The sequence below is a fragment of the Python bivittatus genome, unplaced genomic scaffold (genome assembly GCF_059951505.1).
Source record: "Python bivittatus isolate LINGU-HERP-01145 unplaced genomic scaffold, Pbiv_v1 ctg000610_np1212, whole genome shotgun sequence".
Taxonomy (NCBI): Eukaryota; Metazoa; Chordata; class Lepidosauria; order Squamata; family Pythonidae; genus Python; species Python bivittatus.
Genome location: NW_028277088.1, coordinates 24,270,269 through 24,284,481, shown reverse-complemented (window position 1 = coordinate 24,284,481; position 14,213 = coordinate 24,270,269). Strand labels below are relative to the sequence as shown.

Sequence of the window (14,213 nt, the reverse complement as noted above, 5' to 3'; positions counted from 1 at the left end):
TACAAGAATGGCAATTTTAGGATGAAATGTTTTTTTTCTTTATGACTGTGGCTTTTTTTGCTATCCAAGTATTGTTTACACATCTGTTCCATATTAATCTGACTCTCCTTCTCCTCCTCCTCCTCCTCTTCTTCCTCCACCTCCTCCTCCTCCCTTTCACTGTCCCAAATCTTTTCCCTAAATTCGAAATCTTACAGCAAGCTCCAAGTGATGTGTCTCGACCTATTCTCATCCAGATAGCAGAATCTGCATACAGGTTTGCCCTTGGTTCAATTGCTGGAGGTTAGTGAATTAATTAATGAATGACAGAAATATTAGCCTGACTTTTTTCCTCTGCATTGCTCTCGACCTTCATTATCTTTTTATTTTTTTACACGAAGAAGCTTTTCATCTTATTGTCATTGCATCAAAAATAATTTGACCTTTGCTATTTGGATTCTTCCCTGATTGACTGATGGATTGATTATTGATTGACTTACCTACTTTTCATTAAAACCCAAATGGGCTTAGATTTCTCTAAATCTAATGCTATGCAGTGTTCCTGTTCAGAATTTATTCCAGCCATGCCCTTTTTCCCAGAATCCTCCAGCCCATACATATACAACAGTCATCAGCTTCCTGTGCCCTCTGAATATGCTCAGAAGAAACAGCTCAAAATATTTTGTCACTTGCCCGAATAGGGCCACTGCTCCCAGAGTCTGCCACAGAGGCTGTGAATAAGCTAGGACAAGCCAGTTTGTTTTCATTCCAAAGGAAAAATACCACAGATTCCTGTTCTTTTCCTTGGCAGTAAAAATACAACAGTAAAATCTTAGTCTAACAAGCTGCTCCTTTTTTGACATTCAAAATTATCTCAGTGCTACTATTCCCTTGAAAAAAGTAGCTGCTGCTGCTGCTATTATTATTATTATTATTATTATTATTATTATTATTATTACTACTACTACTACTACTACTACTACTATTATTATTTTCCCTTTGAGTCATTCTTGACTACTGGCTACTGCCTGGACAAGTCCAAGCAGTTTTCTTGGCAAGATTTTTGGAAGTGGTTTGCCATTGCCTCCTTCCTAGGATTGAGAGAGTGACTGGTCCAAGGTCATCCAGCTGGCTTTGTGCCTTAGGTGGGACTAGAACTCTTGGTGTCCCTGTTTCCAGCCTGGTTCCTTTAACCAACACACCATGTTGGCTCTTTGGTTTTATTTACTCAGACTTACAGTACTGTGCAAAAGTTTTAGGCAGGTATGAAAAAATGATGTAAAGTAAGAATACTTTCAAAAATATATATTGTAATTGTTTATGTTTATCAATTTACAAAATGCAAAGTGAGCAAACAGAAGAGAAATCTAAATCAAATCAATATTTGGTGTTACTACCCTTTGGCTTCAAACCAGCATCAATTCTTACACTTGCACAAAGTCAGGGATCTTGTAGGAATAGAGTCAGGTGTATGATTAACCAATTATACCAGGCACGTGCTAATGATCATCAATTTCATATGTAGGTTGAAACACAGTCATTAACTGAAACAGGAACATCTGTGTAGGAGGCTTAAAACTGGGTGAGGAACAGCCAAACTCTGCTACTAAGGTAAGGTTGTGGAAGACAGTTTCCTGTCACAGGTCATACACCATGGCAAGACTGAGCACAGCAACAAGACACAAGGTCTTGTGCCATACTGCATCAGGAAGGTCCCTCCCAGGCAAAAATGTCAAAGCAGACTGGGGTTTCAAGATGTGCTGTTCAAGCTCTTTTGAAGAAGCACAACAAAATGGGCAATGTTGAGGATCATAGATGCAGTGGTCGGCTGAGGAAACTGAATGCAGCAGATGGAAGACACATCATGCTTACTTCCCTTTGACATTGGAAGATGTCCAACAGTGCCATCAGCACAGAACTGGCGGAAACCAGTGGGACCCAGATATACCCATCTACTGTCTGGAGAAGTCTGGCCAGAAGTGGTCTTCATGGAAGAATTGTGGCCAAAAAACCATGCCTCCAATGTGGAAACAAGGCTAAGCGACTCAACTATGCACGAAAACATAGGAACTGGGGTGCAGAAAAATGGCAGCAGGTGCTCTGGACTGATGAGTCAAAATTTGAAAGATTTGGCTGTAGCAGGAAGCAGTTTGTTCGCTGAAGGGCTGGAGAGCGGTACAAGAATGAGTGTCTGCAGGCAACAGTGAAGCCTCAAGTTTGGGGCTGCATTTCTGCAAATGGAGTTGAAGATTTGGTCAGGATTAATGGTATCCTCAATGCTGAGAAATACAGGCAGATAGTTATCCATCATACTATACCATCAGGGAGGCATGTGATTGGCCCCAAATTTACTCTGCAGCAGGACAATGACCCCAAGCATACAGCCAATGTCATTAAGAACTATCTTCAGCGTAAAGAAGAACAAGGAGTCCTGGAAGTGATGGTTTGGCCCCCACAGAGCCCTGATCTCAACATCATCGGATCTGTCTGGGATTACATGAAGAGACAGAAGGATTTGAGGCAGCCTACATCCACAGGAGATCTGTGGTTAGTTCTCCAAGACGTTTGGAACAACTTACCTGCTGAGTTCCTTCAAAAACTCTGTGCAAGTGTACCTAGAAGAATTGATGCTGTTTTGAAGGCAGAGGGTAGTCACACCAAAAATTGATTTGATTTGGGTTTTTCTTCTGTTTGCTCACTTTGCATTTTGTAAATTGATAAACATAAACAATTACAATATATATTTTTGAAAGCATTCTTACTTTACAGCATTTTTTCACACCTGCTGAAAACTTTTGCACAGTACTGTATATGCCACTTCATTCAGAAGATTATGCCAATTACAGTCTGTTTAGAGTAATAAGATTAAAAATCATAAAATACCAAACAGCAAGGAACAGCAAACACTGGAGACACATTGTTCTGACAAGAGTAAAAGGTGGCAGCACATTGGTTAATGACCTGTTAATGTTTGGGGTGGATTCTCTTCCTCTTTTTTTCAGTTGGTAAAACTTGGTGATATCTCCCTTTTATGTCCTCTTAGGACTATGTAAAAGCCAACACTTACAGAATTGACTTCTCTATTTGTACATATTATACATGAATTAATATAATACTAGTTAGTATATATTATATACTAATATGTATTAATATAATTATACTAACATATAATATATTGGTATGTATTATACTAATTAATACATACTCTATTATATACTATTAGTATGTAGTATCTTAATTGTAGGCTCCTTTGTATCACTCTTGTCTCCATCTATTTGTCAAACATTAACTTAGCTTCATTAACACAGAGAGGCTATATGGTTTTTCCACTTTAACTTTAAAATTTGTAAAAGTGGCTGTTTTCTTATGCCTAACACAAATGAACATTTGCTAAAAACCCATTCACTTATTCCTGTAGGGTCAGTTTGAATTCAGATTCTGGGGTATTTTGTCATCAATTTTTGGCTGATAACTTCTCTCAAGCAAAAGAAATTGATCTTGAAATGGGGGTTTCCAGGGAAAGGTAGAAGAGGCTCTTGCCTAGCTTTGTTGCCCCAACATCTTGTGCAATTTTTACTTTCTTACTCCTATCAAATGGCAGCCAAGTGCAGCACAGTAAAAACTTCTTTGAAATTCGGGAAAAGTGTGATACTGGATGGGAAGAAGGGAGGTGGAAGTTTTCTTCAGAGAAGAAGGGAATTGAACATTATGCTCCTGGGTTAGTCTCTGATGCAATTTATGAGCTTTAAATAAACCTTATTCTGTGAAATTTACTTCAGAAAGAGTTTTTTCCTTCATTATTTAACAGCTGTTGGAGCCACTGCTGTGTATCCAATTGATCTGGTGAAAACACGGATGCAGAACCAACGCTCCACTGGGTCATTTGTTGGAGAGCTGATGTACAAGAATAGCTTTGATTGCTTCAAGAAAGTGCTACGTTATGAAGGATTTTTCGGGCTGTACAGAGGTCAGTGTCCAGATGTTTTAGTTCTAGTTCAAGGGAGCGCAAGAGGTTTGATGCCTGTTTGGATTTTCTTACAGTTCTGTTCATCCATTTTGTCCCCAAATGGGAACATTTGGCATTCTCTAGGATATGGGCTATGGAGTGTGAGCTGTGTTGCGCTGATTGTTACCAATTTGGATTATGTATCTTCACTTGGGCTGCATCTGGCCCATCACCCCAATTTCAAGAGCATTTTGTTAAGAAAAAATCATCTTGTTAAAATATTTTTTCTGGAATTTTCCCCCCCACAAACTTAAGGAGCAACATAAGCAAGTTCCTAAAACATTTAAATGAAATAATCTTGTTTAACGAAGAAGTCTTCCCATGGTGTTTACAATATGGACTGTTTCTGCCATTCCAGAATATTTTGATAGCTTCCATATTGTAATATTAAGAAAGCTTTGTATTTTCTCCTCTGTAGCAAATGATTATAAGCAGTGTCTCCATTTGCTACTGCACTCTCTCCTAGCAGGTCTGATATGTCTGTTTTAACTAAAAACAAGAGAGCAGCCACTTCTATGCAAAATGCACAATTGCTTCAAAGCCTGCTGTCAGAGACATTTGAAGTCTTCTGATGTTACCTAACAGCTTCCTCTTAGCATATTTCTACAATACACATAGCAATAGTGACCAAGGGGTCAACATTGTAGCTTCAGAATAAACATAATATCATAAGTAATCATGAGCTGGTACATCAATTGTATTACCTATGTCTATCATGTAATGAAGGACCCATGATCCAAATAAGTGATATATACCTACTCAGGAAAAATTGTTTTGATCATGCCAAATGGCAGTTTCATTGTTGAGGAGACAAACTGCTGTTCAGTTTTCTAGTACCTCTGTGAATGAGTTATCAGCAGTTTCATTTTCACCACATACCTAGATGCAATGGTGGGAGAAGCTGAAACCACAGACATATGGAATCTTGATCTCTGGGAACCATATGAAGCATGGTTCCCGCAGCCCCCCATGCTGCAGCAGATTTAATAAATCCTATGAAGGAGGATTTATCTTATCTCAATTCTGGAAATATAAGTACCTCTGGAATTATATATTTTTTTAAAGGAAAAAGAATAAGCAGCTAGGAGGGGAATGTTAAAATGCAAGTGAATCTGCAATAGACATATCTAGGCTTCCTCTCACATGAATTTCAGGAAGAATCTAGTCTCTGAATGTATTCTTTAGTCTTTCTATTCTGCTAATGAAAGCAGAGTGATTCATGTCAATAGATCATTTTCCCAGAAATAACTTCCATGGTTTAGTGGATAAATTATACATATATTTTGTTGGTTTTTAATGCAGGTTATATGCTAATAATTTGTTTTAATAAAGCCTTAGCAAGTTTTTTTTTTAAGTAAAAGTGATTTCTTTTACTTGCTTTAGAGCCAACAATTCTTGAGGTAGATCTGACTGATTAGATGTATAGTATATTTTTTTTCTAATCACACCTGTTTCCTGACTTGGTGCACAGCATTGATAAGTTGATGTTTTGGGATGCTAGTTCTTATTTTAACACAGCTATTGCTCACCATTGGTAAAAACTTAAAAGGGCATGAAGCTACATTACATGGAATCAGTTCCCCAGTTTATTAATGCAATATTGTTGACTGTGACTGGCTCTGTTTTCCAGCCTTTCTATCTATTTTTAAGCACTGAACATGCCTGGGGTTGAACATTAGGCCTTCTGATGCAAAACATCTGCTCTACTGCAGAGTTACAGCTGCTTCCTTCTGGCAAATATTTTATTTCCAATCCCCCTCCCCTCAATTATTTTGCTTTTCTTTTTCTGTTCTTGATAGCTTCTGAGTACATAACATAGAATGCCAGAATAACCTTGTCCTTTAAAATCTTCTGCCTCTGATTTTGGTTGATTGCTGTGGTGCTAATCTAGAAGCTGAACACATGTATACTTGTTTTAAAAAAAACCAGGCAGAATTCACATTTAATCTCATGAATTTATTAAATTCATGTGAAAACTGTTACCCTGATCTATATTCACACTATTAACATCTCAAATTTTGGTTGATCTTAGAATCTTTTCAGGCTATTATTTTAAAGCCAGGGGTTTATAGCACTGCCATTTACTTGCAATTAAAAATTAATTTTAGATCATTACTGTCATATATGAAACAAATTTGTGGTATACTGGAAACTCCATCAACATCTGCCCCTTACATTCTTATACATTGTATTAATCCAGTAAGTTGTTCAAACACATGACATTTTATACTAATTTTCCTTTCTATCCACGCATGGGACCTGTTGAAAATTGTTCACCAGATTGCTTCTGAATTTTATCCAATCTGCTACTTTAAAATTTAAAAATGTTGAACAGGAATTCCAGACTGTAAACAAAGGATTTATTTGGACAAGCATGTACCCAAAACAGAATAGCTTGGACTTAACTGTGTGCATCTTTGGAATGATTAATTTTTATTTACAACAACAAAGTGTTGTAAGCCTCATTGAATAATAGGATATGTAAGTCTAAGCAGATATGCAAAAGCTTATACTTAATAATTTCTTTTACACACTCTGTATGTGAGAGTGTATGAGTGCGTGTGTAATTAAATTTAGTGTATTTTACCCTGATCTTGAAAACTACTCTGGAAGGTCAACTAAAAAGTGGTATATAAGGCTTTCTAAATAAATAAATACTTACCTGGCTGAAGGAATGCCTTGATACCAAAGTTGGCTTATACTGAGCAAGACCATCAGTCCATTTAGCCTCTTTACGGCTGATGAAAGGATTGGAAAGGGCTAATAAGACCATTATATCAATCCCGCTATTTATTACAGAAATCCAGGTTAAAACATCCCTGGGGAATGACTATCCAACATCTCTTTGCTTGAATCAAGTGAAAAGGGGCTTATCAGCCTTTTAGATAATTGGTTCCACTCCTGAATAATTGAAGTTCGTACTCTTTGGAAGATTTTCTAATGTTCAGTTGGAATTGATATAAATGTAACTTAAATCCATTGTTGTGTATTCTGCATTTTGGGATGATAGTGAAGAGATCTTAATCTTTTTTCATGGTCATCCTTTCAAGTTTTTGAAGAGTGTCCCCCCTTCAGTCTTCTCTTCTTAAGGTAAAACATTCCCCAGTTTCTAGTCCTCAGTCATCCCTGTTCCTCTTCCCTGAACTTAATACAGGTTGTCTAAAAGTTTGGTGCCCAGAACTGGATGCGATACTTGAGGTGGGGATTAAACAGAATAAAGCATTAGTTCCTGTGATTTGGAAACTATACTTCTGTTGATGCAATTAAAATCATATTAGCTTTTTTCTTCAGCTACTTCACGCTCCAAACTCATATTTAGTTAGTAATCAACTACTATTTCAAAGTCTTTTTAGAAGTACTATTACCAAGCCAAGTATTACCTGTGCACTTCATTTCTATTTTCTAAGTGCATAACTTTCCATTTCTCTGTCTAAATCTTTTATTTTCAGTCTATTTCCCTAACTTAACAAGATTGCTTTGATTCTTATTTCTATCTTCTAGGGTATTAGGGGTCCCATCCAATTTTGTGTCATCTGCAAAATAGAAACATTTTAAGAATACAGAATCCAGGACTGAATCTTTTAGCATCACTCTTGATACCTCTCTCCATTCCAACCCTAACTCTGAATGTCAGATTGACTGATCAATAGTTCACCAGATCTGCTTTCCCCCCTTTTTTGTTTGTATTTATTGAGAATTTTACATACAGTAGAGGTCAAATCTAAAAAAAGATAAAAAAAGAAAGAAAAGATGCAAGAAAAGAAGAAAAGAAAGTAAAGTTATGAAATATGACTTCCAACCTTCTCTCTAACAAATAATTACAATCTTATAATCCTCCCTCCCGCTTAGATGTTATACAAATCCCTTCAACCCCTCACTTAGTCCACATCTTTTTCAATCCTCATCATAAATCATCATATTTTTTCTCTTTCAGCAAAAAGTCCATATAAGGTTTCCAGTCTTTCAAAAAAAATGTTTTTTTCTCTTGCTTTTCCCTTTTTTAGATCATCTCCTCTGTTCCAGTCATCCACTTCTTTACCATTTCTCCAGAATTTCTTGAAAGATTACTTTCAAGAAATTTTGGCTAGATTCTTGAAAGATTACTTTCAAGAAGTTTTGGCTAGATCATCTGAAAGATCATTCTTTCAGATTGTATCCTATGATGCTATTCTGACTCTGGAGATTTGAACTCAAAGTCAATAGACAATCCCTGGCCATGTTTCTGTTAGGCTTAAGCTTTAAATTCTGCTCTTTCATCCTGCTTTTCACAATTGCCTGATGGAATATATACTTTTTTTTTTCAAAGAAGACAGAACCAAAATAAGAGCTAAGTAGTTCTGAATTATCAGTGGCTCTCCAGTTGTTTGGGAAGAGCGTTTTCCCAGTTTTTTCACGTGATCCTTTTAAAACTAGATTCTAAGGACTAAACCTGGGGTCTTATGTGACTCATGACTACCAACCTAGGCCCACTTCTTAAAAATTGCCCAGACTTTACATTTCTTTTCTTCACAGAGACTGCATTCCTATGCACACTTGTCTGAGAATACAGCCCACTGAATTCAGTGGGACATCTGAGTAGATATGCATCAGGTTGGTCCATTAGTTGCTTTCATATTGGTAATAACTTAGTTATAACTAATTTTACTCACTACAGCAAGACTAAACAACCTGACATCCTCCTCCAGTATTTTGGATTTCAGCTTCCATCACCTCTAACCAATGGTCAACTGTAACATACAATGATCATTACCTACTGGAAATCTGGAGACCATTGGATTGCCTACATCTCAGAAATTGATAAATAGAGCTGTAGCAAAAATGAGATTGGATTATGAAAGTATGGCTTCCTTGTACACAGCCTTGTCTTGGACAGCAGTACAAGGCATTTATTATAGAAACAAATTATAGTAACTACTTTAGTATTAATTTCAGTCTTTTTGAAATGTTGTTAGCTGCCTTGAGTACTCATTGTAATAGAAGGACAGAACATAATTCAAATAAATGCTGCAGTGTAAGTTGCACAAGCAAAATGCTCTGATTTATTTTCTGTGTGTAGTTGTGAAAAAGGAGATTACCGTACATAAGGGAAGAAGATTGAAGTAAGAAATACAGAGAAAACAGATTCTTAACTATTGGAGCAAACAGTAACTATCTTCAGCAATCATTCTCCTGCTGTCTATTAGCCCATCTTGCTCTCTAGGTTTCTGAGACACGGGTAAGAGCTAATACATTTGAAAGAGCCCAAGCAAAACTAGGTAAAAGATAAGAGCTTTTCCAATTATGTTTATCATTTTCTTAGATTTCCAAGTATAGATAATGTTGCTTGAATCAATGCCATGCTGAATTGTGTGTGGGGGAGGGGAGGTTTATACAGTATCTACACAGATAAGCTCGTTAAAGATAATAGTTGAAAATTGCCCTTAAAATGCCATTCCCTTTAAGAAGCAAAATTAACAACTACCCATTTGTTTGTCAACTAAACTGCTATATTTTTTATGTCCTACAGGTCTTCTGCCACAGTTGCTTGGAGTAGCTCCAGAAAAGGCCATAAAACTTACTGTAAGTTTAGAGCAAAACAGTGTTATGCTTAATGTATTATTTTGAATTTCCAGTAGAAAAAGTTACTGCAGTTAGATGCTTGAAGTATACATCAGTATATTTTCCTTGGGGGAAAATTATAATTGTAGAATGTGGTACATGTTTGTGATTTATTTCCTTTGGTGTTTTGGGTGAGGATCTTTCATATGGCAATTTCAAATTAAGTGTTTGATTCAGGACCTTTACATATTTGTTTTAAAAAAAGCAGAAAGCTTTATTGCTACTTTTCACTTTATTGCCTAATAATTTAACTGGAATCTTACACAAAAAGAGACCTGTTCATATATTAATTAATTTGCAAATAAACAGCACTTCAAAATTTAGGCTGAAATAAAATGAAATGGCTTCATTTTAACATTTCTACAAATTTTTAATTCTACAAAATATTTTTACAAAAATGCATTTGTAGAAAGTATTAAGTTCAGACTGACAAGTAGTACAATTTTTTTGAAGGATTGTTCAGAAATGTGTGAATATAAAGCTTAATTTTTTATATATGTACACCCTTTGATATTTGCATTCTTCTTGTGCTATAAATCTGTTTCAAGGTGAGTAAAACACACACACACACACACACAGAGAGCGTATTGCTGATAAACATAACATTTAGATTTTAAAAATAGATTTAGACTTTAAAAACAAAAGGATATTCATTTATTTGAATATGTTTTTTTTTTTAAGGTAAATGATTTTGTGAGAGACAAATTTATGCTCAGAGATGGTTCTGTACCTTTTGCAGCAGAAATTCTTGCTGGGGGCTGTGTAAGTATTTCTTCTATTTTTCTTTCACCAGGATGTTGAAGAATGGCAATTATTATAAATCTAACCACAAACCTTAGGATTTAATTTGAACTGGAGAAATAGCAAAGCTGTTAGTTCTTAAATTAGTAAGCTAGTGGCAGCAATTTAATAGTGGTAGAGTGAATAATGTTGGTCTTTTTAAAACCTGTGGTTTAATCATTATTTTGCGATGGAGCCTTGCTTGGTATTTTGAAGTCTACCTGGTTATAGTTATAGTTACTTACTATTTGTACTCATCTAAAAGTTGGTTTAAGACCCACTTCCAGTGTAGTATTTATCTTGTTTCCTTTCCTTCCTCTTCTTGCTATATTTCATTCATCCACTAAGTTTTCCATTTATGCTGTAAACCTAGCTTTGTATCAGCCACAAATTACACAGACAAACCTGTTGCCCTATCATTGATAGTTTTCATAATATTAATTTAAGCACATCATGTGTTTCTAATGTAAAGTATAGCTAAAATGTTTTACACACATTCTGCTTTGCTTTCATAAAGTGTATTTTAAAAAAACAACTAGTTTTTCATTCTGTGAATGCAATATTTCTGCTGATCAGTTTTGCAATAGCAGTTCCTATAATTATAGCATATGCTATATGGCGGGGCGGGGGTGATTTTTATTTTGTTTGAACAATTATAAATCCATTTTACATGAAATGAACTCTTGTTTAAAGATAGTGACATTTTAAAGACAGAGTGCTGTTCATTTAACTCACTTTGATCAATGGACAGGAGAGAGCTGGTGGAACTCCAAGCTCACTGGTAAATTTCTGCTGTCATAAGAACGATGAGGTCATTCTTTTAAAGCAGTTAAATTCCTGCTGAAAACAATGTAGAAATACAAACCTGATTGCGGCAAATTGTATCATAACAACAGAGAGATTTGTACATTCTTTCTTCTGAAAAGCACACTGTACCAGGTAGCTGTGGAAATATATTTACTGTATTCAGTGTTGTGCAGATAGAGAGACCAGTTGCTGTCTGCAATTCGCCCGAGATGAGGAGATGCTCTGTTTGATCAATGACCTGTCATGTTCTGCCAGGTAGCTCACCTGCTCTGTAACTGAAGAAGTATTCAAGGGAGAGGCATTTTTAAAAGTTTTTTTAAATATGGACTTCTAAATTCATAAGCAGAATTAATTAAAATAAAATAAAATACTAGCTGATGCAGAAGAAAAGTCATCAGATGACCAAACCCCAAACAGTATTAAAATATTATTATTTTATAATTTATATACATCTATCTTCATTATGGTACCTTGTCCACTGGATTTATTTTTCCTAAATAAGCAGTGCTATGTATTTTGTTCTATGTAAGTAAGTTATGTCCGGAAGAAGAGCAATCTCTTTGAAAACCATGATGTTTACTAGATCTCTCTGCTGGCATTTTTCCTCTAAAATTAATTATGTGATTCTTCATAATTTCCTGGCAGTAGATGTTTGATGGCAAACAGCCCAAGGCTTCCTTTGAACTGAAGTGTTTAACTAAAGATCAGCGCCAGGTAGATAGGATGAGGCTTGTGTTGTCTCCCTGTGGGTGGTCTTGTTTCATTATGTTTTGGTATCTCTTTCAAAGCTGGATGCACAGAATTGAGATAGCAAGATCGTGTATAATGTATGTCTTTCTGCTTGTTCTAAATTAGTTACTCCAATCTGATGGCATCCAGATATACTGGATACCAGCTTTTATAATTCCCCATGAACAAAGGTAGTGTCCATGCTATCGAATTGGAGGGCACCAGATTAGGAATGCCTGTTCTAAGCACAGACTTAAGAAATGCATCTGATGGTTGGCCCATGTATAGAGAACTTTGTCTTGGCCAATGAATCCTTGTTTTAGAAAGGTTATTGTAGAGCATATATAAAAGAGCATTATGTGTGCTTCTGCTCTTTCAGAGGGAGGGGGAGGGTAATTTTTTTTCCTTAATATTTCAAAAAATACAGAAGAAGAAGAAGAGGAGGAGGAGGAGGAGAAGGAGATATTGATATTGTGGTTGTGGTTTGAATTCTTTCCTTAGGGTTCAATTTTGTCATCCTAAAGAAAGGGAGAAAAATAATGATAGTTCATTCTGTCCTTGTTGCCAGCTCAAATCCAAAGTGTAGGATAAATGAGACTGTAATTATTGAACTCATCTTTATGCAGAGGAGAAGGAAACACTGCCTAAGAATGATGGTTTTCACTTACAAAGCTCATCAACATAGATATTTGTTGTAAATATTTCCCCAGGAGAGGGGGTGCATAGTCTTGGCTTTAATAACTGTATGTGGCCCTAGAAAGACATTGATGCAACCCCCACCATCTATCTTAAAATTGGCATCAGATTGTAATTTTTAATGTGACAGAAGCAAGAAATCATTAAATTCTTGGGGTGCGGGTCATATTAATTTAATTAATTTAAAGGAATTTTAATTAAATTTAAACCACATTTCATTTTTACCTTGACTTTTCCCACTTTTTCATCCTGGTCACACCTACTGCATTCTAATCTAGCCCAGAAGAATTGTATGCCCAAAGGCTAAGAAGTATTTACTTGATTTAGAGTAATTTTGTAAATATCTGTTCAAAGTAACTCCTTCTGAATTTGATCTAAGTTTATGCCTGCAATATTGCAATTTTAGGGGATATGTTGTTTTATCCTTAGATTATTAAGATGATGATGATGATGATGATGATGATGGTGATTTTCAATGTTCAGGTTTATTTTAAAGAACCACAATACCTAGGAGAGAGACCAATTTTTCCAATAGCTCAACAGGTACATTGTCCTTCTGGAATTCTAAATACTTTGATGGCGTTAGTGTCACATGAAAAGTTACACTTTGCTGTTTGTGATAGATTTGGCATTCATTGACTTTTGAATCACTGGGGAGTTCACCTTGCAGGATGATTACTGAGAATTAGTACACATGGTTGACTTTTGCACTTAACAACCACAAAGCTGCTTGTTTCATTGAAAAAGCCGCCTTCAGTTTCATAAACTATTTTCTTCGTTTAAAAACTAGAGGGGTTTTGTTTCATGACCCTATGGTACTTAATTCAGCTGACAGCATATTCCATCATCCATTCTCTCCCTCCCTCCCTCCCTCCCTCCCTCCCTCCCTCCCTCCCTCCCAGAATCTTAAAAGGTTCTTTTAATATAGGAAGTAGATTATGGAGTAAATTACTTTATTGAATCTGTGTCCTAAATTGTTTTTCATCTTTAAGGTTATTAAAAAAAAAATCACTGTTGTACATTGTTGAAGTTTTATTTCGTATGTTAAGTTTTAGACTGCTTGATAGAGTGCTTACATTGTTAGGGGTCTGATAGGTTGATCCGCAGTTTCTACAAATCCTTTGGAACTTCCAGCATGATTGCCAGGCACCCAATTCTCTTCTGTCGGGACTTTTTAGGCTGCCTAAAGTTGGTATGAGAAAGGACAGAACTAAGGAGATGGAGCGGGGGTGGGGAGTTTACAATTTCAATTTTTACTTTTGTATTTTTTACAACTCTCTGTTCAGAATTTATTTGAATTCTGTAATTGCCTCTCATGATTTGAAATGCAGCCATTCTCTTTCTCTGTTGTAGATAAAAGGATTGGATGACATTCCTAGTGGAATTGCCTCTCTTGAAACCCTCTTTGGCTTCAGTATAATTTGGGAGTCTGTTTATTTTATCCTAGTATTAGTTACTTGGGAAATTGTAAGGAGCTACAGGCCAGTCTGTTTAGGAATGGTGTAAAAGGCATTGGGAATCAACACAGTACTTCCTCTTACATCTGCATCTATTATTTGAATATCTATATATAATCTCCCTGGAGATTTGCCACCCTGGGTGAGTATATTTCATCATC

General features: G+C 36.0%; 1 protein-coding gene across 3 annotated transcripts in view; it reads left to right on the top strand.

The window, feature by feature from the left end:
* Positions 1-14,213, top strand: part of SLC25A13 (solute carrier family 25 member 13) — a 121,932-nt gene that overhangs the window by 79,350 nt on the left and 28,369 nt on the right. For all 3 annotated transcript variants that reach the window (XM_007428590.4, XM_088150605.1, XM_088150606.1), the window contains 4 exons: positions 198-282; positions 3,788-3,946; positions 9,492-9,544; positions 10,265-10,345. In XM_007428590.4, coding sequence (XP_007428652.1) covers positions 198-282; positions 3,788-3,946; positions 9,492-9,544; positions 10,265-10,345 — 378 coding nt within the window. The remainder of the gene's footprint in view (positions 1-197; positions 283-3,787; positions 3,947-9,491; positions 9,545-10,264; positions 10,346-14,213) is intronic.